Source organism: Drosophila sechellia, chromosome X, assembly GCF_004382195.2.
Source record: "Drosophila sechellia strain sech25 chromosome X, ASM438219v1, whole genome shotgun sequence".
NCBI lineage: Eukaryota > Metazoa > Arthropoda > Insecta > Diptera > Drosophilidae > Drosophila > Drosophila sechellia.
In genome coordinates, this window is record NC_045954.1 from 19,879,014 (window position 1) to 19,901,987 (window position 22,974).

The following is a 22,974-nucleotide window of genomic DNA, read 5'->3' on the forward strand; positions in this document are numbered from 1 at the left end:
TATTGTCATGTTGCAAGGACATACCCTCTACAAAATCCCAGTAAAACGAGAAGGCTGTAGTTTACATTCTTTATTTCGGTTCAAAAAAATTCATTTTTCGTGTGTCGTGTGAAAGTTTTGCATTACTTTGCTTTAAATACCTTTTGGTTTCTTTTTTTTTGGCTTGACAATTTTCAATGTGAGGGGGGTGGTGAGGCGTAGGGGAGGGGACCCCTTCGTTTACATGGATGTACACATAGATGTATGTACAGGTGTATTTTAGGGATGCATAACGGGTGAAAATTTATATAAATTCATTTTGGGTACATTGAGATGTGCTTATTAAAGAACACACATACATATACATATTCATATATATATATATATATATATATTTAGACTGACTTTTCAACACTGAGTTTTCCTAACTTTTATAATATAAAATCTTTGTTAAAATTCCTGATACGAGATGGGTTCTCTTGAGGTTACTTGTTTCTTGTTCGGTTTTGTTTTTGTGGCCATATAGTAAGTCTGTAAAAATGTACAAATACCAATGCACGCACACACACAACATATACCCAAAATCATTGTTTGCAATCGACAATGATTTCGATATTTTTAAACCATTATCTGTGTGCTTTTCCTATTTTTGGTGGAGCGTTAGTAGAGGTACACGGTTCCTTGTCGAATTATTGAATATAATTAAAGTGTTTTTCCTTCTTTTTTTATTTTGGCATTACTACGACACTCACATGTGGGAAATTCTTTTCTTTTATCCTTTAAATATACATATACCCGATCATCATATTCGTATGTGTGTGTGTGTGTATAATTTGTAGGTTGCTTTTGTTACGGTTTTTTTTTGTGCTCCCTTTTGTTCAATAATTAATTGCTAAAATTTAACATGTAGTTGCTACATAATTTAAATATGTTTACTTTCTCTCGCTTCGGTTTTTCCCTGAAGAAATTGCATTTGGCTCAGACCGAAAGGGTCAAGGGTCATAATCAGAACCAAAGGGGTTTTCGCCTGCATCAAGTATTGCTTAGGTGTTCTGCATCAAGAAAAAAAAATAAAATAGATCTAAAGTTTGCACATATGTAGTTGCAAACACAAACGAGGGGTGGAATAAGATAGATTCGGTGTTCCGAAAAATGTAATAGTCCTGCAAGGATACTCTTTCAATCGACCGTATTCTGATGAATCCTTTTCAGTAGCATGCATGTACATATTTATGGTATGTATATATGTACATACATATATCTATGTATGTAAATAGAGCGGACAAGCTCCAATTGTTGCATCATAATTATAATTGCTTGCAGGACCATCGAAATCACTTGCTTCGCTGCCACTCTCTAGTTCTCAATGGGATTTTCGTTGTTGAGATGATTGGGGCAGGGTATAAATGTGGTTGTGGGTGTGGTCACCGCCCGCCCACCTTGCGCCACCGCCCCCCGGGGGGCGTGTCCGTTGCGTTTGTCATATGAGCAACAAATTCACGGTAGCTGGCCAAACTGTAAAGATTCAAATTTAAACTGATGACAATGCCGCGCAACTCGAGGGGGGGGGGGATGGGTGGCGCAGGGGGCGTGGCAGGGCGGCGAGCGAATGCCATTAAGCCTAGAAGTATCCTTCGTACAGGATATACATACATATTGTATAGGTGTGTGTATAAATAGCATATAAACAATTACATTTAAAGTTATTTGTTTTAGCTTTACGTATAATTAGTTGACATTTTCTTCGATTCGTTCGCCTTCTCAAACTAAAACTATAACTAAAACTAAAAAATTCCTGCCGATCCGATCTTCAATCGATCATTGTTTTATTGCTAACGAGGTAGATTTCTATTACTTTCTGAGCGGTTCTGCCGAGGTAATCCTTTGTGGTTCTTTGCTATCGCTAGTTTTTGTCCTTAACATTTCGATACAAAAAAAAAAAAAAAGAATACATCTGTTAGTTTTATATTGCACAGTAGACACTCCCAACTGACGGATGAAATGCGTTTCGCAAGGCGAGCCAATTCACTTCGATTCAATTCAATTCAACTCAAATCAATTTCAACTAAAAGTATTGCCCCTGCTGCTTTTAACCTTTTGCTATTTAAGTTTAATTATTGTTTCTTTTTTTTGTCGTTTGCCCAATAAATGATATGCACAATGTTGATATAGGAGACAATGTTCTTCTGCTGCATCTTCTCAATCCTGCCCATCTAAGTTTTAGTCCTTGATCCTTTGTATGTACAGTTTAATGGTTGCAATTGCATTTGTGTGTGGATTTGTGGCTAGGAGCGTTGGGTGAGTGGGCTAAAAGTACGCGAGATAATGCCCGGATTGGTGCAGCTATTTGGCTGGCTACTTAGATCCTTGGATACACAAAGAGTTACATATGCTAAATTTACGCTAAGGAGATTCGATTTCGTTCGTGGGGCTTCTTGGGTTCGTCTTTCTCTCGACCAGAAACTAGTTGATTGCACTAAGAATACAAAAACAATCAAACAAAAAACGTTCATGTAGATCTATAGATCCTGGAATCCTTTGTGCAGTTGATGATGATGATGATCGAGAGGGGTTGGTTGGTTGGTTTGCTTGGAGTGCATGTGGTTAGTCCATCATACACCGCTCAAATTTACGGGTATCCTTCCTTCCTTGGTGTCCTTGCCAAAGCGCCGAGTTCGCGGCTTGTCCGAAATAATTCAATTCGCTTAAATTTTGATCCGTCGCTGGGCGTTCGCTGGGTACATAGATGGATGCGATTTGCTCTGCCTCCTGGATGCTGCAACGAATCGAAAGCGAGGGGATTGTTCCATTAGTGCGAGATTAATGCCAGTGTCGGGGGCGAAAAGGCCAAACCGAAAGCCCAAGTTGGCTAATTAGTCAACGACAGACGATGACAAGTACGCAACTGTATCTGTATCTGTAAATGTATCTGTATCAGCGAGTTTTGAAACATCTGTTTCGAGTTCGGTACTTGTATCTGTATCTGTGCCTGTATCTCCTCCGCATCGAACGAGATCGGGGAACGGGGGCTTCGGTGTAAGGCTTGCTATAAAGGAATCACATCGAACTCAAATCCAATAAATCTCTAATCCAATTTTAACTCATTATGCTTATATGCACACACGATCCCACAGCGGTCTCGCTCGCACCCCCGAAAGTGATTAGCCATAAGGCCAGCGCTCTATAATCTGATATCTAAGATGTTGCTCTTTTCCTCCCTATTCCGCTGCCACTCCTCCCCTCCTTCGTCACCGATTCGGTTTCGGCGTAATTCCTATAATTCGTATGATTCTGCTTCTTCTTCTCCTCCATCGCTCGCTTTGTTGTTTCTCTTCTGTGGCCCACAATCCACAAGAACGACAACAACAAGGGGGAACGCCTTTATTTTTTTCCTTTTTTTTAATTTCAGCTCGGCTGTCTTCTTCTTACATCTTGATGTGTGTATGCATGCGTCACACCAAGGCTTAGATTATACACAGCGAGAAATCGCGTGCAAATCACAAATTATAGAACTCGAAAAATCAGAGGCAAAGCATAAAGACATAAGATTAAGGCATTTAATCTTTTATACAACAATAAAAGATATAACAATATATTCGCTTTCAGCTTTTTGATAATTTCTAGCTTTGTTAACTTAAGCAACGTTTTTGTTCGGTCTGTAGCTCTAGTATGTAGTCTAGTATCGCGGCACTAATCGTTTTCTAGTTAATTAAAGCTAATATAGTTCTACAATTTGCCCCAATCCGTGTAACTTTTGGAGTTGGGGAGCTGGAGTCATGCAATGCGCGGCATGGTCGCTTCTAACCCAAATGCGACCCCCCACCTCCCACGCCGCCTATCTCTATGCCATTCCAGCCATTTATCTTGGCTGGCTGGATTTCGGATTTGGGATTTTTGTTGCCGGATCGCCGGGCTTCACTTAATCTGCAGCGCATCAGCAATTAGCGGAAACTCGTCATAAAAAAGTAGCGGAGGAGCAGAGCGAGGCGGCGGGGAGGGGAGAACAGCAGCAACAACACAGATTGGGATAAAGCGCCGACAGCAACAAGGCACAAAACAACAACAAAAATATATATATAAAATTAAAAGCGAAAAGACCAACAGAAAAAAATGTTTTGGCCATAGTTAAGTTTTGTTGTTTTTTTGGTTGAAACTCAAAAACTCAGAAACTCAGTCGCCGGTTCGTTTCGCGGCTCAAAAAGATTTATTTTGTTTTACTTTACTTCTTGCTGTCGTCGTTGTTTTTGTTTTTGTTTTTGTGTGTTTTTTAGGTTTTTTGTTTCTAACTGATTGTGAGACAAAATTTCGTCTGAATTGGAATTAGGACACACACATGAAGTGAAGCTTCGAAATGTAGCAACAATTTTTTGAACGGCCACCAAAAAATAAAAATAAAAAACACGACGTTGTTGATTTTCGCTTGAAGACGCAGCTGTGCGCCATTTGATGACGCTCCCCTCGCTTCTTATTTTTATTTTTATCTTTAGTTTTCCCTTTTTTCTGTTTTTTTTTTGCCATGCGGCAGCACAGCACCACTGCCCCGCCCATCCAGAGCACCGCCCCTGCTCTCCATTTATCATTTCAGATTTTGAAATGCCCCACAGCTCGACACCTTGCCCCCCCCCCCCGCTCCGCTTCCCCACCGCTCAGCGCTTACTTTTCGCCGAGGATGCGGAGTTCGTTAGCAAGTTCGTTGCCTAAGTCTTTTGTTTTGAATTCCCACCGGCATTTTCAATATACAGTTAGCGGCCGATCGACTTGGGCTGATAAGGCAGGGATATATGAGCCATATTCCGAGAGGATCTCAAGCAGCAGGAATAGCCAGGAAGTGGTAACAATTGAGCTACTCTATTTTAAGACCAACCAATCCTCGTAGCATAAAACTAAACACAAAAGTGTTACTCAATAAAAAACCAACACTATTACTAAGCAGTAATTAAGGCAAGCTACCAGCAAAATGGGTAGAAATTAGTCACTTAGATGAGCGGATAACCCCAAAAGCATACTCGCAAATATGTATTGCTATGTGGAGAAGGAGTTTTAGATTCCCCAAAGGATCGTGGCTTAGTTTCTTAATTATTCTTATATAAAATACGATGCATCGCTATTTGGGAATCATATACTATATATCTCTGCAACTTTCTCTCATTTCCTGCCAGACAAGTGCCTTCAATTTGCCAATCTGTTTTGGTATCTGTATCTATATCTGGCCATTTTCCAAGCGGCGTAATTAAGGTTCTAGACCGACGCTCGCATTCTTGGCCGGACATGGCAGATGCTCGAAACAATGTTTAGCCAAGCCGAGCTGAGTCGAGCGGAGACGATAATCATAATGATGCCGATGATGATGCGGCGGCCATGCTATCCTGTCATCTTGGTCCGCTCGCATCTCTTGGCCTTCGAGTTCCTGTTGTTCTTCTTGCCGTTTGTCATTGAATTTTGGAAATCAAATATCTAAGACCGTAGCTCTCGGGGGTTGGTTTCCTCTAGTGCTCACACACACACACACGCACGCACACACATGCCCGAAATGAAAGCAAGAAATGGTTAACAACAACAGCCAAGACGCTATGTCCAGAGCCTTTGATGAGTATACACACACAATACACACACACGCATACATTTATATGTGGAACACAATAAGTATTTTAGGATGCTGTCAAATGTTTGGTAATTAAAAAGGAAATTTCTCGGTCTAAGCCAAAGTCAAATGGGGGGAAAACCTATCGAAACCTTTAAAAAAAAAAAAAAAAAAAAACGATGGAAAATTTCACATTTCCCCGGAAAGAAGAACAACATTTCGCATCCCAAAAAGGTTGGTGGTGGGGGGTGGGGGTAAACGGGGGTGGGCAGTGGGATAATTTCCATTTTTCCGAGAGCTAATTTGATTGAGTTCCTGTGTTAGATGTCAGCAGAGCCGTAGCTTTCTGACAGTTCCAACTTAACCTTTTCATCCAACTGAGGACGTGAAATTAGGCAAAAACCTTTTGATTATTTTGGGATTATGTAAGCTGGTACTTTTCTATTCGTTTTTTTGGTTGTCAATGCCGAAAGTGCAAGGGTACATAATGAAGATTGCAAATGTACATATACTTTGCACAAGTGTGTATTAATCATATGATAATATCATAATATCATACGAATATATAGTATTATATCTTATCTTTGTATCTTAGTATCTTTGCCCACTTAGAACTGTAAACTCTTGGGCGCACAACTACTGGTTTCTAGACGAACAAGGCTGAGGAATTGGGGAATTCGGCCAGGAGATGGAGATGCAGGGGTGACCCTGGGAACAGCAAATACAAAAGAACAGTTAGCCCGGCGCGGGGAACCCGCATCCAATCCCGGCCAGAAATGTAAACACAGTCGGCGAAGGAGAAAGAGCCAAGGAAGCAGAGAGAGCAGATCACACATGTTTCGGCAATCGCGTGGGAAGAAGGGGCTGTGGATGTGCAAGACGGGTCTTCGGAGCCGAAGAGGAAGAGCAGGAGGAGGAGGAATGTGGAGAAGTTGAATGCGAAATTTGCACATCGATCATATAGCACAATTTTCGGTTGCGGTTGCCTCACTTTTGAATAGCATAGTGCCTTCGTGCCGCTTCCTTCTGCAAAACAAAGACACAAAAGCCTGTCAAGGCGAACCTATTGTGTATTGTGCGAGAAGTTTTCAATATGGAGACATATGTACATATATATAGAGATACATATATATACATATATACATATTTATTTTATTTTTTTTTTGTTTTTGCCATTCAAAGGAAGATTCTTTCCTTCGCCCGATCTGTGTGTGTATAACTATGAATCATGGTAAGTGCTAACGCTGTACATATACATACATATATATACATATATACATACAACCGTACCGTATAGCTGAAGAATCGGTGGAAAGAAGAAAGAACAGCACAAAAGGGATGGCGGGATGGCGGGATGGAGGGATAGGGGAGGGGGGAGAACGAGCGCACATTTCAAGGATTACACTGCTCGCGTGCGAGCGAGACGGGGCGATCTACTGTCTTTCGAGGGTACGAATGTATCTACAAGATACACACGCACACACTGGGACAAACGGACACGAAGGTAGACAATTTCTACCTGGATACCCGATCAAAATCTCTGCCGAAAAACACAAGAAAACGAATACGAATACGAAAAGCAGGAGGAGAGCGAGAAGATAGAAACGGCGAAAGAGGGAGGCAGCAACTGAGCGCAACATCTTGCCGAAAAATTAAAATTACAGATGGTTTGTTGCTGGATGAGCATATGTACAGGAAACCAGTTTTTATGTTCAACAAACAAAAACCAAGAAACCAAGAAACCAAGAAACGCACGGGCACCGAAAACCGAGTAGAAGATACAAACACAAATGCAGATACACATGCGGCGGCACACAAATACACACAGATACACCGATACGGACACAAAACCACACACACCACACACCGATGCGCGCCAAACGCGGCAAGAAGACCAAGCGGCCAAAGACGAGGAGCAGGCGACGTTGGAGGAGGCGGCGGGCAGCGTTATGATGGCATAGCCACAATTGTTGCTGCTGCCGCAACTGGTGTTGCTGTTGTTGTTGCTGCTGCTGCTGCCGCTGCCTTTGCTTTGCCTTCTTTCCATTGCTATTGCTATTGCTATTGCTTTTGCTTTTGCTTCGAGTGTCGCGCAAGCGCAGCCCCCCGAAAAATCTTTGAAAATGCCTAAAAACCGCACGAAAACAATGCCGGCAAACTTGGAGCCACAGTTGCCAAGAGCCCATAGATAGGGATTAAGCAAGAAGATAGGGATTTCTATTCAGATAATCAAGCTAATGCATTGAATAGTGTACTTTATACCATATAATCTTATAAAGCTGCCAACTGATCCTGAGAGATCCTATCTAAGTAGCTTGTAGACAACAAGACAATGTATCTTGTGAAGAGATTTGCTTAAAATGGCTAATTGCGAACCATTTGGTTAGAGTAAGTGTATCTGTTGATTAGAGTTCATAGATAGACATAGATATAGATCATTCCGTGTAGAGTGAATCCTAGAATAATAGTTTGTTTTCCAATGAGATCCTATGTGGTTGCTATGCAACCCAGATTGAAATTGCCATGCTGTTTGCCAAAATTGCCAGTGTATGTGCGTGCACATACTTACAGATACATACATAACTTGTATCTGGGTCTATTGGGCACCCCTGGGCTTCGTGCTAGCCGATCTGTACGCCGAGCAACTCTCGTGCGTTTTTCGACGCTCCCCGGGAGCGGAGGAAGTGAAGGAAGGTAGCAAGAGATACAAAGATACTCGAACATGTGTTGGCGCAATGTTTTCACGCTGCGAAAACCCAGATCGCCTGGCGATGCCACCGCCAGGCTAAGGATGGCGAGGTCCTTTGTGCCCGAGGATCCTGCGGCGGCAGCGGAGCAACAGGCCAGCCGGTTGCCACACACAAGCGACGCGTATCTTTGTATCTACACATGTCGCTTCTTGCCCGCCAATCGGCGCTTCTGCTGCGCCTCTTTCTTCGCAAAAATTGAGCCTCACTCGAACAGCCGAACTACGAATTCGGATGCGGATTCTCAACATCAACAACTGGATCGGAGTGGGGAGTGGGGAAGGGGGAAGGGGGGGGGGGGGGCTCAACTGAAAAGCGGGGGGTTGAAGAGGCGGCGTCGAAAAATAAATATTAAAGACACGCACGTAATTTCTTTGGAACTAGCTGCGAAGAACAACAGGAACCACAATGAATTTCTACAAAAATAATTAAGAAAAACGAAAGAGAGAAGCGACACACACACACACACACGCACACACGCATTTGTTCAACATTTTATGGCCAACGGTTGGTCGGCAATTTCAGGCGAAAGAAAAACATGGTCAGCAAAACTGAAGAATCCGGCTAATGGTTGTTACATCCAAGCTAAACTGAAAAATACACATGTACATACAAACTTATGCAATACAAACTGAATAAAATGCAGTCCAATGAAATCGAATGAAAGAAAAACATAAATTGCGTAATTTTCACTTTTTTTGGTTTTGTTTTATATTTGTGATTGAAAAAAAAAGTTGTGGTAAAAGCATCGAATTGGTTAACAAATAAGGTAAGAGAAATAATTACAAACAAGATGCTGGGTGTCTAGAAATGGGTATCAAATGATAATGTTAAATAATTACAATTGGTTTTATTGGCGGAACATAAGTTAGGGGCAACTAAACGTAATAAATACATATATATGTAGGTATAATAATACGCGAACAGGTGCGTGCGTTTGTGGCTTAGAAACATAATAATATCCCTGATTTCGCATTTCCTTGCTTGGTTTTCCCATTTGCATTTGCATTTGCATTTGCATTTACTCATGCTTCTGCTTTTCTTTTTTGCTTTTGCTTTTGCTTTTGCTTTTGCTTTTGCTTCCTTTTGCTATGACAGACAATTTGGCGTTTTTAAGGCTAACATATATGCATATATGCGTGTTGCAATGCGTTGGTCTAGTAACTAGATATAGTATATATATGTATATATATCAATTGGCATATAGTTGCTGATTTTTAGTTTACATATCGTGTATATGGCATTCGTGTGTGTTTGTTCCTCCCGATTACAAAACATAATCAATAATCAAATAATAGTTAAAACAGGTTACAAATTAAAATACGGCAAAAAAAAGTGCTACAACTAGTGTTTACACATGTAAAATGGAATATGTATAAATATCTATATATCTATATATATATATAGGTGTGTGTATATATGTATAATTATAGGCGCCCTGATTTAAAGCGTTTCGTGGACTGCTGTTTGCTGAGGTATACTTGATGGTTTAGGTTTACACGTTATCATAGAGGCCTTACAAATAATGCGTAAATGTTACAAATAATAATAATACAATTTAACATACAAATAAAATTAAATAATTTGCTGCTACAACAATTAGGAATTCTGGCTGTCTTTCAATCGTTTCACACATACATATGGCAAACTCACTACAAATTACAGGAATGAATGGATTAATTGGGATTGTGGCGCGGTGGGTGGCACATTGTCACATTGTCACTTCGGCATTTCGATGCGATGTTGCGAGGCGGGGGGAGTGGCCGGCCCGCTGTCTAAGTTATTGAAATGCTGCGGCTTTGCGATCAATTCTAAGTACTTTCGTGTTTACCCCCCAGAAAATACAATACAAAAAAAAAAAAAAACAAAAAAAAAACAATTAATTTAACGAGTGAAACGGCTAAAACAGCGAATTATTGCCTGCCAAGCAACAAAGTGTGTTTTTTTCTTAACGAGCAAGGGCGAAACTCGTTAAAACTGAATCGGAACAACCCCCAGCCCGACCCGAATCCTGTGCCCCAACTGCAGAGCCGCTCCAGCTGCGCCCGCAGCCCAAGCCGCGCTCAGTTGCCCGCTGATCCTCCGCTCCTCAGATCCTCGACAAGCCCAAAGCCCAAAGCCCAGGAGCATTTCAAAACCCAGAAACTGGCCTGCCCACTACTCAGTAGAGCTCTATGCTCTTCTCGATCATCTGAAACTCCTCCTGCACGTACTCGCTCTTGATTATCATGTGATGATCGCCCAGCTCCTCCTCCTCATCTTCCTCCTCCAACATATCCATCTCCATCTCCATCTCATCCTCGTCCTCCTCCAGCAGGCTGTCGTCGTCCACGGCCACATCGTCGATGTGCCGCTTCAGACTGAGGCCGGAAGTCAGACTGGGATTGACGGCCTGGACAAGAGCAGACGCTGATACAGATACAGGAGCACATGCGGCAGTGGCAGGAGCTGAGGGAAGTGCAACTCCTGCGCCTGGCTCACTGCTCACAGCCGTCACCGTTAGCGAGCGGGCAAATGCCGCCTTGATGGAACCGGCGGCTGGCGCACCTCCCAATCCCGCCGTGGCAGTGGCTGCTGCTGCTGCGGCTGCTGCTGCCGCGGCGGACTTCTTGCCCACCACCCGCGGCCGGTTGTGCGTCTCGAGATGCTTGCGCAGATGATCCTTGCGACAGAAGCCCTTCTCGCAGATGTCGCACATGTGCTGCTTCAGCCCCGTGTGGATGGCCTCCACGTGTCGGCGCAGATCCGTCTTGTGGTGGAACTGCTTGGGGCACAGCTCGCACTTGTGCGGCTTATCCTGGGTGCGGTGGCGACCCAGGTGCGTGGTGTAGACATCCTCGCTCTGAAAGCGCTTGCCGCACTTCTGGCAGCGAAACGGGTACTCACCGGAGTGGAAGCTCTTGTTGTGCTGCGTGAGGTAGCAGTTCTTGGTGAACTCCTTGTCGCACTCCAGACACTTGATCCGTCCCGAGGGCAGGGTGGTCGAGTGCGGCGACGTCGATCCGACGCTGCTGTTCCGCCGTCGCTTCGTCGTCGATGGTGTTGCGTTGCCGCCACGCCGCTTCTTGGCCAGCGGCTGCTGGACCATCGACTGGGTCTGATCCGCCAGGATCTGTTGCTGCTGCTGGTGGTCCAGCTGCTGCTGGTGCTGCTGCAGCTGCTCCAACTGCTGGTGCTGCATCTGGTACTGCTCCATCTCATAGTCCTGCTGGTGCTGCATCAGCGTGGCCATGTCCATCTCCAGCGCGGGAGTCGCCCGCGAGCTGCTCACTGTGGGCGAGTAGGGCGTGGAAAGCACGGTCAGCGTTGGCGTCTGCGCCTCCTGCTGCCCGCCCTGCTGATGGGCATGCAGGGCCGTGGTCAGCGTGTGGACCGGCGGCAGGTCGCCCTCCTGCGGCGACCGCTGGGCGGCCACCGAGTACGGCGAGAGCGGGGCATAGGGCGCGAACAGGGATGTTGGCATCAGCTGCAGGATCTGGCCATCGCTGGTGGTGATCTGGTTGCTGTAGCCCCCGCCGGCCGCTCCGGCATGCGCCTCCGGGCCACTACCAATAATAGTGTGATAGCTCATTGTGGGGTCCAGCGGCTGCAGCTGCTGGTAGCATTGCGGCGGCGGCGGCATGATGGGCATGTGCATGGTGGGCGGCATGGGCATGGTGCTGGTGATGTGCGGCGGCGGCGGCTGCAGCGGCAGCAGCTGCGGCGCTGTGATGGTGGTGAGCGGCATGGGCATGGTGGGCGGTGGGGAGCTGCTGGTGGGCGAACTGCTGCTGTGCGGCAAACTGTCCGCCAGGATTAACGCCTGCTGCTGCTGCTGATCCAGTTGGTGAAGCTCCCGCTGCTGCTGATGATGATCCGCCTCCTGGCGCTGGTCCTGCTCCCCCAGCTGCTGATGGAGCGGGTGGAGCACCGCCTGGTAGTGGTGCACCAGCTGCTGCTGCGGCGGCTGCATAGTGTCCGGCATACTGGTGGTGATGGTAGTAGCTAGCGGCGTGGTGCTGGTGCTGCTGCACTGCAGCATATTGCTGTGCATGAGCGTGGGCATGGGCATGGGCATATCCAAAGCCAGCATGTTGTAGTCCATTGCCATAGGCGGCAGCATTCCCATAGGCGGCAGCGGCTGCGGCGGCGGGGTGGTGCGCGAGAAATCCGTTCCCTGCTGCTCCTGCCGGTAGATAGTATGGGGCGAGTTGCTGCTGGGCGTGCTGGGATTGGTGTTGCTGCTGCTGAGCGTGTTGGGCGTGCTGCTGTGGTAGTGGCGCGCCGCCAGCAGATACTGCTGCGACGCCTGTTGATGCTGATGCAGGTGATCGTCCGCCTGCTCCTGATCCCGCAGCTCCTGCTCCTCCGCCTCCTCCGTGGCCATTGAGCTGCTGCTGCTGCTGCTGTGGCTCCTGTCCTGGCTGTGACTGTGATTGGGATGCGTGTGTGTGTGGGTGTGAGTGTGGTTGCTGTCCTCCATTTGCTCGCTCTTTATAGCTACCGTGGTGGCCGCCGTTGTTGTTGTTATTGCTGTTGTTGTGATTTGTGGTGCTCGGGTTGTTGTTGTTGGTGGCGGCGTGGTTGTTGTTTCGTTCAGCAGGCCCCTCATTTGGGAGGACGGCATTTGGGTGGTGTTGTTGTTGTGTGGGGCGGAGGGACCTGCTAGCCCGTTTGGGTGACCGTTTAAAACGGAGTTGTGGTGCTGCGGCATCTGCTGCTGATGGTGCTGCTGCTGTTGTTGCTGCTGCTGGTTGTTGCTGTTGTTGTTGGAAGCGTGCTGTGGTGAAGCGTTTGTCGTGGATTGCACTTGTTGCTGCATGTAGCCATAGCCGTTGGCGGTGCCATTAGCATAGCCGTTGGCCTGCTGCTGATGGTGGTTGAGGTGGTGCTGCTGCTGCTGCGTGGGCGAGGGTGAGGCCGAGTACTGGGACATGGCAGCGCCGCCCATCGCTCCCACGCCCAAGCCGCCTCCTCCGCCATAATCGGGCGGACTTCTGGGCGGCTCCGGGGGTGGCACATTGGCCGGCGGCGGCGCTATCGGCGGCTGTTGCTGCTGACCCTGACCGCTGGCCGAGGCGGCAGCTGCAGCGGCGGCCGCAGCGGCTGCGGCATTGCCCCTGCGACTGGGCTTCGTCACCGGGTCGCGGGCGGGATGGTGGTGCGCCGAGATGGGCAGGGTGGCTGGATCCGGCTGACCGCTCGACTTAACCGCGTTCTTGTGCAGCGTCGTATTGTAGTGCCGCTTCAGATGGCCCGAGCTGGTGAACCACTTGTTGCAGGCCGTGCAGTTGTACGTTTTCGGACGGCGCGCCTCGTTCGACTTCCAGGTGGCCGCCTTGGCCGTCAGGCTGTTGGCCGGCAGCACGGAGCTCGAGCTGGGTGGCTCGAAACCGCGGTATCCACCTCCTGGCGCCGCACCCGCCGCGCCCTCCTGCCCGGGTCCGCCCGTAGTGGTGCTGGGGAACTCCGCCGGACTGGTGGCCACGCTGGCGCACAGTTCCGCGCCACCGGCTCCGCCAGCTGTGGGATCGAAGGACTTGTCCACGTAATGCTGCGAATCGGGATACTCGGACTTGGTCAGTCCGTGGCCGCCGTACTCCTGCTTGATCAGCGTGGCTCCGCCAACGCCGGTTGACTGATGATAGGGTGACTGCTTTGGGGAGTAGTAGGGCGACTTGTCCACGCCTACTCCCAGCCCCACGCCCAATCCCTGCTGCATGTAGGGTGGCAGGCCCTCCACGGAGGCCACCGTCTGCTGTGGCTGCTGCTCCCAGCTGTGGAGTGCGCGCTGCTGCATGGACTGCATCGAGTGCAGCGGATCCGGCAGAGCGCCCAGCGGCAGTCCAGCGACCACGTCGTGCTGCTGTTGTTGCTGCTGCTGCTGCTGGAGCAGCTGCTGGTGATAGACCATCTTCTGGGAATCTAGGTCGAGTAACTCGCCGGGATTGGCCGCTGCGGATCCAACGCCGGGTGGCTGTGGCGTGGGCATCTCCTCCTTGATGTACGGCGAACTGGCGTAGCCGCTGCTGCCGTACGGCGACTCCCCGTGCACGTTGGCGATGTGCTCCTGTAGCTCCGACTCGTTGGTAGTGAGGATGCCGCACTTCTTGCACTGCAACTTGCATCCGGCACTTCCGGCGGCTCCGCCTGGTGAGCCTGGTGTCTGGCCACTGGAGCTGCCCAGCTGCAGGTGTGATGAGGTCGACGTTGGACTGCTGCTGCTAACCACACGCGGACTCATGGCCACCGCTGTGGTGGTGCTGACCGCGCTGGGCGCACTGCCCGGCTCCTCCTGTGCCCCGCTGGCCGTTGGAATGCCGCCCAGTCCGGAGGTTGGCGTCTGCAGGTAGGGATGATAGCGCACACCGGCGCTCTTGCCGTAGTCAACGCCAACGGCGCCGAAGGCGTAATCAGTGCCCTGCTGCTGCTGCTGTTGCTGCTGGTAGAACTGCTCGTAGCTGTTGATGTAGCTGCTGGCGTAGCCCTGCTGCTGCTGCATGTCCCCGCCGTAGAGTCCGCCGTAGATCTGCTGCTGTTGCTGTCCGCCAGATGCGGAGTACATGTGGTGGGTGGCGTACGGCTGGTGGGTTATGCCCGTTACCTGCTGCTGCTGTTGCTGCTGCTGGGGATCTCCTCCACCCATGGCCTGCTGCTGCTGTTGCGATTGTGGCTGCTGCAACTGTTGCTGCGTCGACTGCTGCTGCTGTTGCGTGGGCTGCGGCGTGCCGGGTTGATTATCACTGGAGTCGGCGGCGGCGCTAATGGTGGCATTGGGTGTAGCGGGCGCACTGCCAACGCCGCCCGATCCTCCCGCTCCTGGGCCGCCCGATCCTCCTCCTCCTCCTCCTCCTCCTGCTCCTCCCCCACCACTGTCGGTGGCACTGCTGGAGGCGAGCGCCTCTGCCGCGTGCAGGGGCGGCATCTCGGTCTTAATACTCGTCATGGACCGCTACATAAGTCGATGCTTGGTGGCTGCTCGGTGTTCCGCTTCTCATGTCTCGAGCTCTCCGGGATCAGTGGTGCATCCTCTGCTCCTGCTGCTATTGCTGTTTGCTTTTCGTTGGCTCTGCTGAGCCGATCGTTTTTGTTTTGGGTTTTTATGTTATATGCTCTCGTTTCGTTTTATTTTTTTGTGATTTTTTGTTGTTTTTTTTTGTGCTTTGTATTTGTACTGAAAATAAGCCAATTATTTTTTAAGACATTATTAGTTTGAAATTAGTTGAGTTGCGAACGAAAAAAAAACAAACACATGCACACTGTGTTTTCAAAGCTTTTGGTGTCTAACGGTTCTTGGTGTCCATTTCACTTCGATGCGATATCGCAGGCACTTTTGTTATTTGATTTGGATCGTGGAAATATACAATAGCTTTTACTTGCGAACGTAAAATGTCAACTGCAATTGTTTGTGGAGATCACACATGGACGCTCACGCACACTAGCACACACACACTTGAAAAAAATATATATGTATATGAAGGATCCTCGCTGAAGATCCCTTTTCGTTCTCTTTTGCGTTTCTTACTTATCTGCGCCTCGCTTTGGGCACTTCTTCGTCGGACTTGGACTTCTGCTTCGCTCCTTCTCCTTCTGCTCCGCTCCTCCGCCTTCTTCTATTTCGCCGCTCCTCTTCGGCGAAACGAAAGACACACAACAGCAGACTCGATAAATAATACGAAACTGAACTGAACTGAACTGAAGAAACCAATATCGGAACCGCAACGAATGCTCGTCAATTTTGAATTTCGAATTTTGTTTTTGCGAATCGCGAGGGAAGCGAGAATGGCGATGCGATGTGATCACACACACTCTCTCTATCTCTCACTCTTGCTCTCTCTCGCCACTTTTTTTTACCGGTGATTTAGAGTTTTTCGGTTTGGGTTCGCTTTCCGCTTCGCCCTTTTCCGAAAGATCACTGGAATTCGCGTTTATCGTTTATCGGGGATCGGATCGAACAGAAAAAAATTGTTTACGAACACAAGTATTGCATCGGAATTGAATTTGTTGTTGATTCCCGAGCCGCGATTAGTTCGTTTAGTTTGTTTTTCAATTGGTTTGCCGAAAAGTTGTTGCCAAAAATGTTGCGTTTTTGTGAGTGGGGAAAATGAAACAAAAAAGGGCGCTAAAAGTAGCCGCTCCACTCCGTTCGCACGCTTCGTCGCTTTTTCACCCGTGTCCTTCTGTCTGCTACGGCGTTCCAAATACAAATGACCGACAAATACACCGCCGTGCATGCGGCACATTCGTTCTACCCGTTCTGCCGGCAGCGACGCCGGCGGCGACGGCGGCTGCGGCGTCGCGGTCGACGCACATGCGTGGCTGTGTGTGTGTGTGTGCGCTATGTACACTGCGCGGCGGCGTTTCGGTTATGTGCGTGCTGTCTCTGTCGCGCACGGCTGCCGTCGCCGCCGCTGCATTTGATTTTGCTTTGCTTTTGGTCTCGCCTTTGCTTTGCTTTGCGCTGCCTTTGCTTTGCAATACCCTTTGCATTGAGAGTACCACAAGTTAGCTCGGAATCAAGATAAATTATCATCCATGCATATTAGCATTAGTTGAGACCTAAGTTATGCAATCAGATCGAACTACTAAATCCTCTCTAAGACATACTAGTTGCAATTTAAATGCTTATATTATACGTCTCAGGCTCGAATGGCATTAAAATTGTTAGTGAAACCTAAGGACCTTATATTTAATATACATATGTTTAAAAAACCTTAAAAAAGTACTTTAAGTAAGGTCATCGATAGAACTTAACAATCCTTAGAAATTGAATGGATCGCGACTGTAAAGTGTATTTGAAATAAGATACAAAGCACGCAACTTCAGCATTGCATTCCCAGCAGCAAATCAATAGCTTTGATCATGTTAAAATGATTTTCCACTGTTTATTTATAAAATTATTTCGCAGTATTTGCATTTCTGGATATATACAGCGAACTATTTTTAAGCCGTCCTAGGCACTAAAAATGTTATATGTAATTGTTTTCTTTAGGATGGTTATGGTTGGACTTCGAAATGTTTATGCCGATCTCTAGTTTAAAACTCTGGCAGTTCGTAGAAGTCATCTACTCACCATATAAATAAATGTTTGTGTACTCTGTAAGAATAGCAAAATGTTGCTTGAGTGGCGATAATGTGGATTTCAAAAGAACACAGTGAGGCACCCTGATTGGTTGGCCCTTTTGTGTGATCCACCGATTGAAATTTGCCATATCGCTATCGGCAAATTTAAAGCTGTGTTGCAGTTCTAGGCTTGCTCAGTTGTACCCGTTTTTAGCCTTGGTATGGAAAGCGGCTTATTGATAGACTGACTCCTCGACGCGTCTTAGTCAGATGTTGACTCACTGGACGGGCCAAAACCAATTCGCACTACTAGCCTAGTTTCTGAGCGACCGACGATTATCGACGTCACGGGTCTCGTAAAAGTTGAGAACGTTCAAAAAATTAATAAACCAAACTTTTATTGCGTTGGGCACACGGGAGTGCAGAGCTGAGAGACAACGAAAGCTAATCTACATTTAAAAAGAACGGAAAAATCGCAAGTTTAGACTAACGGATACCCTGTTAGCTGATTCTGTTAGTATGCGCAGGCTATTTTTTTTTAGATAAAGCAAATAGTTTTGGTTAATTATTTATAAAGTTTCTGAAATGAAGCAAGTTTTGATTTGCTTTATGGTATAAGAAGACTAAGTAATTGCTTTAATGATGCAGGCGATCTTTCGTCTGTCGAACGGGTATGCTCCTTCCAATCTACGATTAGGGGGTATAAATAGCGACAGAAAGGGTTTGAATCTGTAGGTAACTATGGGGTTTCAAGTTGTTTTAGGTTTTATTCTTTGTTTTGCTGGGGGACTGGAGCTGGGAATCAAGCTCAGCTGAGAATGGCCCAAAAGTATTTAAAAATCTCGTAAGAGAAAAGGCGAGGGCTAATGGAGCCCAGATACGAGTACCTCCATCGCAGCCACACAGATACGACTGCGCTGTGCGGCTGTGTGCGTGGGGCCTTGAGGAAGAGTTTAGACTGGAGTAGGGCCAGAAGAGGGAGGGAGAGCGAGAGAGGGCGAGAGCGAGCCGGTGGAGAAGAGTGCGAGAGAGAGGCCTGAAATTTACATACATGATTGTCATAAAAAATCAGCAAGCAAATTGTCAAATCCCTAAACTGACAATAAAACAATAAAGCAACGACGAAGACGAAGGCGCGGGCGAGACGGACGACGAAAGTGGGTGGAAGTGTGGAGAAGAAGGCGAAGAAGAAGAAGGAGGGGGAGGAGGTAGAGGAAGAGGGGCAATGCGAGGGAGGGAGAAAACGATTGGCGATATGAGTGATTGGCAGTGAAAACCGGCTGCAAATCCCGAGATCTGATATCCCACGAATCTCACGGATAGTTAAACGCTGTTAGGAGATTTCTATGAAACCAATTAGTTTGTTAAAAACATATTTTTATTCAGCTATATATGCATATACTACTTAAAACAAAAACGGTCAGTCCCTTGCTGTACATTTTATTTGTATTTCCTTGATTGCACAATTTATTTAATTATTAAAAATGTATTTATCATAGTTAAAAAAGCATTTCTTAATTATCCTCAATTTAATATTGATTCCCTAATCGGTAATTAACTTACATATGCATATGTACATACTTATGTACATATGTTTTAGAGAATTATAAACATGTAGAAATTGTTAGCATATGTTGCCTGCGGTGGCAGGTGGCGAAATGGCTGGTGGCAAGAGGGGAGGGCATTGCTGCAAAAGCTGATGCAACTGTTGCAGCTGATGCAGTCGACTGCACTGGGATTAGCCCATTTTATGGCGCATTTATGGCACGCAACAGTAGACCTGCAGTGGCAGAAGTTGCAGGTCATCTGCCCCTCCAGGTCTGCAGATACAGATACATGGTAGCAATTAATTACACCCTGTAATCGGATGTAATAACCACGAAGTACCAGAAGGCGACACTTGTCACTTGATACTTCTCTATACATTGGAGTTTACCCCTTTCAAATGAGAAATATAGTGAGAGATCTGCCATCATGTTTCACAATAGTGATCTTCCATCATAGTGACGATTGCATTGCCAACTTTATTAATTAAAAATAATAATGCCTTATCATGTTAGAAAATCAATTTTGAAAGAGCGCAGAGTACCTGAGTTTGGACCTACCACCACCTGCAGCATGGGATTTGTCATCCCTGCTACTTGAGAGCAATTCTACGCAGAGTCTCTGCGCCACATGCCTCTCCATACTCGGATCTCGATCCTCGATATCCAACCGGGTAATTGCAAGGTGCGTGCATCGATATGTCTCTGCTATATCGGCAGATTTATACGGACGGACAGACGAACGGACAGATAGACGGTCGGAGGAGGGCGGAACGAGGGTGGATCTTGCGTGCTGGTGTCAATCACAGTCCTTCTATCGCTCGGGTCGGGTTTTGGTCCCTCTGCGTGCAACTTGTGCACTTGTGTGCCGCAGTTAATGACTTTTTAATTGAGCGCGTACAGATGTCCGTCCCAGCGCCGTCACTTTTTACCTTTTTTCTCTTAATTGCGCGGCACGATGGCAGCGAAATGAGCAACTTACACCTGTAACTTTGAATTCTCAATAATGCATTCTAACGACGTCGTGGATGCAGGATTTCAATGCTGTGCCTCACTACTGTCATATGCAGTAGCAATATGTTTATAACTGTATTTTTATTAAGTATGTACATAATACAATCAAAATAACACATTATCTTTGTTTATGCCATCACAGTTTCATTATTGATCCTGCAAGCAAAGTAGATCATCTTGCAAGACTGTAATGTTGTATTGAATTCCATATGCACTCACTTCTCACATACACATATTAAATGCAGTTTTAAGACTTCTTTTTATTTAAAATATTGATTGGTAAATCCAACAAGAATGTGTATTTCATTTTGCCAGCTTTTCATTAAATGTAAGTTATGTTTAAAATCAATTAGAGATGAGTTTAGCACAACTTTCAAATTTGTTGACATATATGTACATATGTACGTACATGAAGATTTATTTGTTTATATACTTGCATATGTACTCGTGTAGATTTCTTTGTAAATGCAAGCTATTATCTAGTATTTGCTCTTCACACGATAATTGTGAATTACAGAAATTGCGTACTTTTCGTTCTATACCCTAACAGAGGGTATCTTAGTTTTATATAGGTGATGAAACTGTGAAAATTAAACCTTATAAACCTTCTTAACTATATGTAGAAAAAAAGAAATCCAATTAATATTAAGAAACTCAAGGTTTGTATCACATACATATGTATGTATGTATGTACATAAGCATATGTACATGCATATGTACATACGATCCTATAAAAACAATCGGGTTGAATATTGTCGACTTTATAGGGTTGATTTTAAAGATATTTTCAAGTAATATGATTTTTTTCCCAGTACATAAAATATGTAATTTGTGAGCAAAGTAAATACAATATTTTAAATACGTAAATACTATCTTGTATCTGTCAATATCTCTCCCAATTTATGTACATTTATACATCCAGATTTGGTCATTATTATAACTATTATTCATATTATTATTAAAACTTTGTGCGGATCGCTGTGGTGGACCATTGTTGTTGTTTTTGTGTCTGTTGTTGTCTTGTTTGCTTGTCGGCTGTTTTCGTTTGCACAATATCTATATCTCACTCTCTTTCGTCCCTGGCGTTTTTTTCGTTTTCTCTTCCCATTCTCCGCTTGTTTGCCCAACACTTCTTCTTCTTCATCTTCTTTCACAGCGCTCTCTTCATCTTGCTCTGCTTCTTCTTCCTCAGCGCCTGGAGTTTCGGTTCTCATTTGCATATCTCAAAGATTTTTATTTTTGCCAGTTACGATTTCAATTACTCGCCAGAAGAAGAGGAAGAAAAAGACGAAGCAGCAGAAACGCGAAGAAGAGAATAATAGTGATAGATGGATTGTGAAAGGGGGAGAGGGTGGTGATGGGTGGTGGGAAGAAAGAGAAGATCGATGGGTGAAGAAGAAACGGAAGAGCCGAACAGCCGGCAAGCAAAATAATGATCTTAGAGCCTCATAAAACAGGGTGAAATGCGAGAAAAACCATCACAAAAACTAAGTACACACATTCACACACAGATACAGATACAGATACGAATGTCGATGGAAAAACACAATGGGCAACTAAGCCAAACCAAAACAACAAAACGAGCGACAAATACTGCTCGATCATAATTGAAAAATGCATGCTGGCCAGCAAAAACAATAACAACAGCCAAACAACAAACAGAGAAAAAACAGCAGATGCAGAACGCACCAACAACAACAAATGCCATCGCATATTTTTAAGCAGTGGCAATGGAAGAGAAAGAGAGGGAGAGCGACACGAAAAGGAGTTGAAAATGTAAAGGAATTCAATTTGAAATGCAAACAATGCAGCTCACACGCACACACACACATATACACGTGCAGCAAAATGGCAATGGAACAAGAACAGCGAAATGAGCAGAGAAGAAAGCAGCGCGGCGGCAGAGACGTCGGCTGAGGCAGAGACTACACTCGAAGAAAAACTGTGCAGAGTTACAGTAGTGTGTCCTGTGTGTATTTCATAATTATCAAACTATGATTATTTAGCGGGGATTTTCTTATTTTTCTATACAAATATTGAGAAAGGGTGTAAAATCTTAATCTAATTTTATCCGCAATGTATGGAAAATACAAATAAATCTTGTAGTGCGGTATACCGATAATTAGAGGGTTATTGAAAAAAGGCGCTCTTACTCAAAAGGTACAATTCAGTTGTGTAGGGGTTGCCAAAGAACTGTAAAATACTAAAAGTAAGAGTATAATATCCGATTCGAATCTAACGGATAATTGCAATAAAAATGCGAATATATAGAGAACTTATATTATAGGGAAATACCGACGATTATGTTTCGTATGGTAAAAACAGCTTTTCGTCTTTATTTTAACTACCTTTTTTCAGTTATTAATTAATGTCATAAAGTCGTAGGGTTGCCACATAGTGCGACAAGGCAAATTGACATCGGAAATTGGGTAAACGCAGCCCCATCGGGGTGGGCAGTTGGCTTTCAGGGGGGAGAAGTGTGGGTAAAGTGGTGGGGAAGGTGGCAAATGGATGTGGATGTGGAAGGGTCACAGCTTGGCTGGCATTACCTGTGGCCAACTGTACCTTCTGTTCCACACACACACACACAAACACAGGAGCAGGCTTACTCACACATGCGCCGAGTTTTAATCATTTAAAATCGCAACTGTTATTAATATTTTAGGCTTCCACATAATGGAAAGCATACACACACACAAACGCAGACACACACTCCTCGCCACACATACATACATATGTATTTACATAGCAAGGAATATATTATGATATCTACTTGTGGTATACTATTATCTCGAGTGGAGTTTTAAAGTTAATTTGGCGACAAAAAAGTTAAAAATATTAAAAATGATTTTTACATGACAATATGAGCTGTTAGCATTGCAAATAACTATCGTTAGCAATCTGAAGAGCCCTCTTAGGTAGGCAACACTATTTAGCCAGGACTTTAATATATACTAGATACTTTATTTAGATACTTATTAGATACTTTATTTTGTTATTTTATTTAATTTATTATTTGCAAAGATACAGCTGCAAGGCCGGGAATTTTATAAATTTTTGTATTTTG

The 22,974-nt window shown here is 45.5% G+C and overlaps 1 protein-coding gene across 2 annotated transcripts; it reads right to left on the reverse strand.

Moving 5' to 3' along the window:
- Window positions 1–55: 55 nt before the first annotated feature.
- Window positions 56–15,435, reverse strand: LOC6615062 (trithorax group protein osa). 2 transcript variants are annotated; one of them, XM_032724963.1, is made up of 2 exons: window positions 11,194–15,435; window positions 56–2,755 (listed from the first exon to the last, which is right to left on the reverse strand). In XM_032724963.1, the coding sequence occupies exons 1-2, from the start codon at window positions 15,230–15,232 to the stop codon at window positions 2,685–2,687; spliced, it is 4,110 nt and encodes a 1,369-aa protein (XP_032580854.1). In that variant the 5' UTR covers window positions 15,233–15,435; the 3' UTR covers window positions 56–2,684. The 2 variants fall into 2 exon arrangements, with proteins under 2 accessions (XP_032580854.1, XP_032580853.1); XM_032724962.1 differs by lacking the exon at window positions 56–2,755 and having other exon boundaries at window positions 9,138–15,435.
- Between the last annotated feature and the right edge of the window lie 7,539 nt (window positions 15,436–22,974).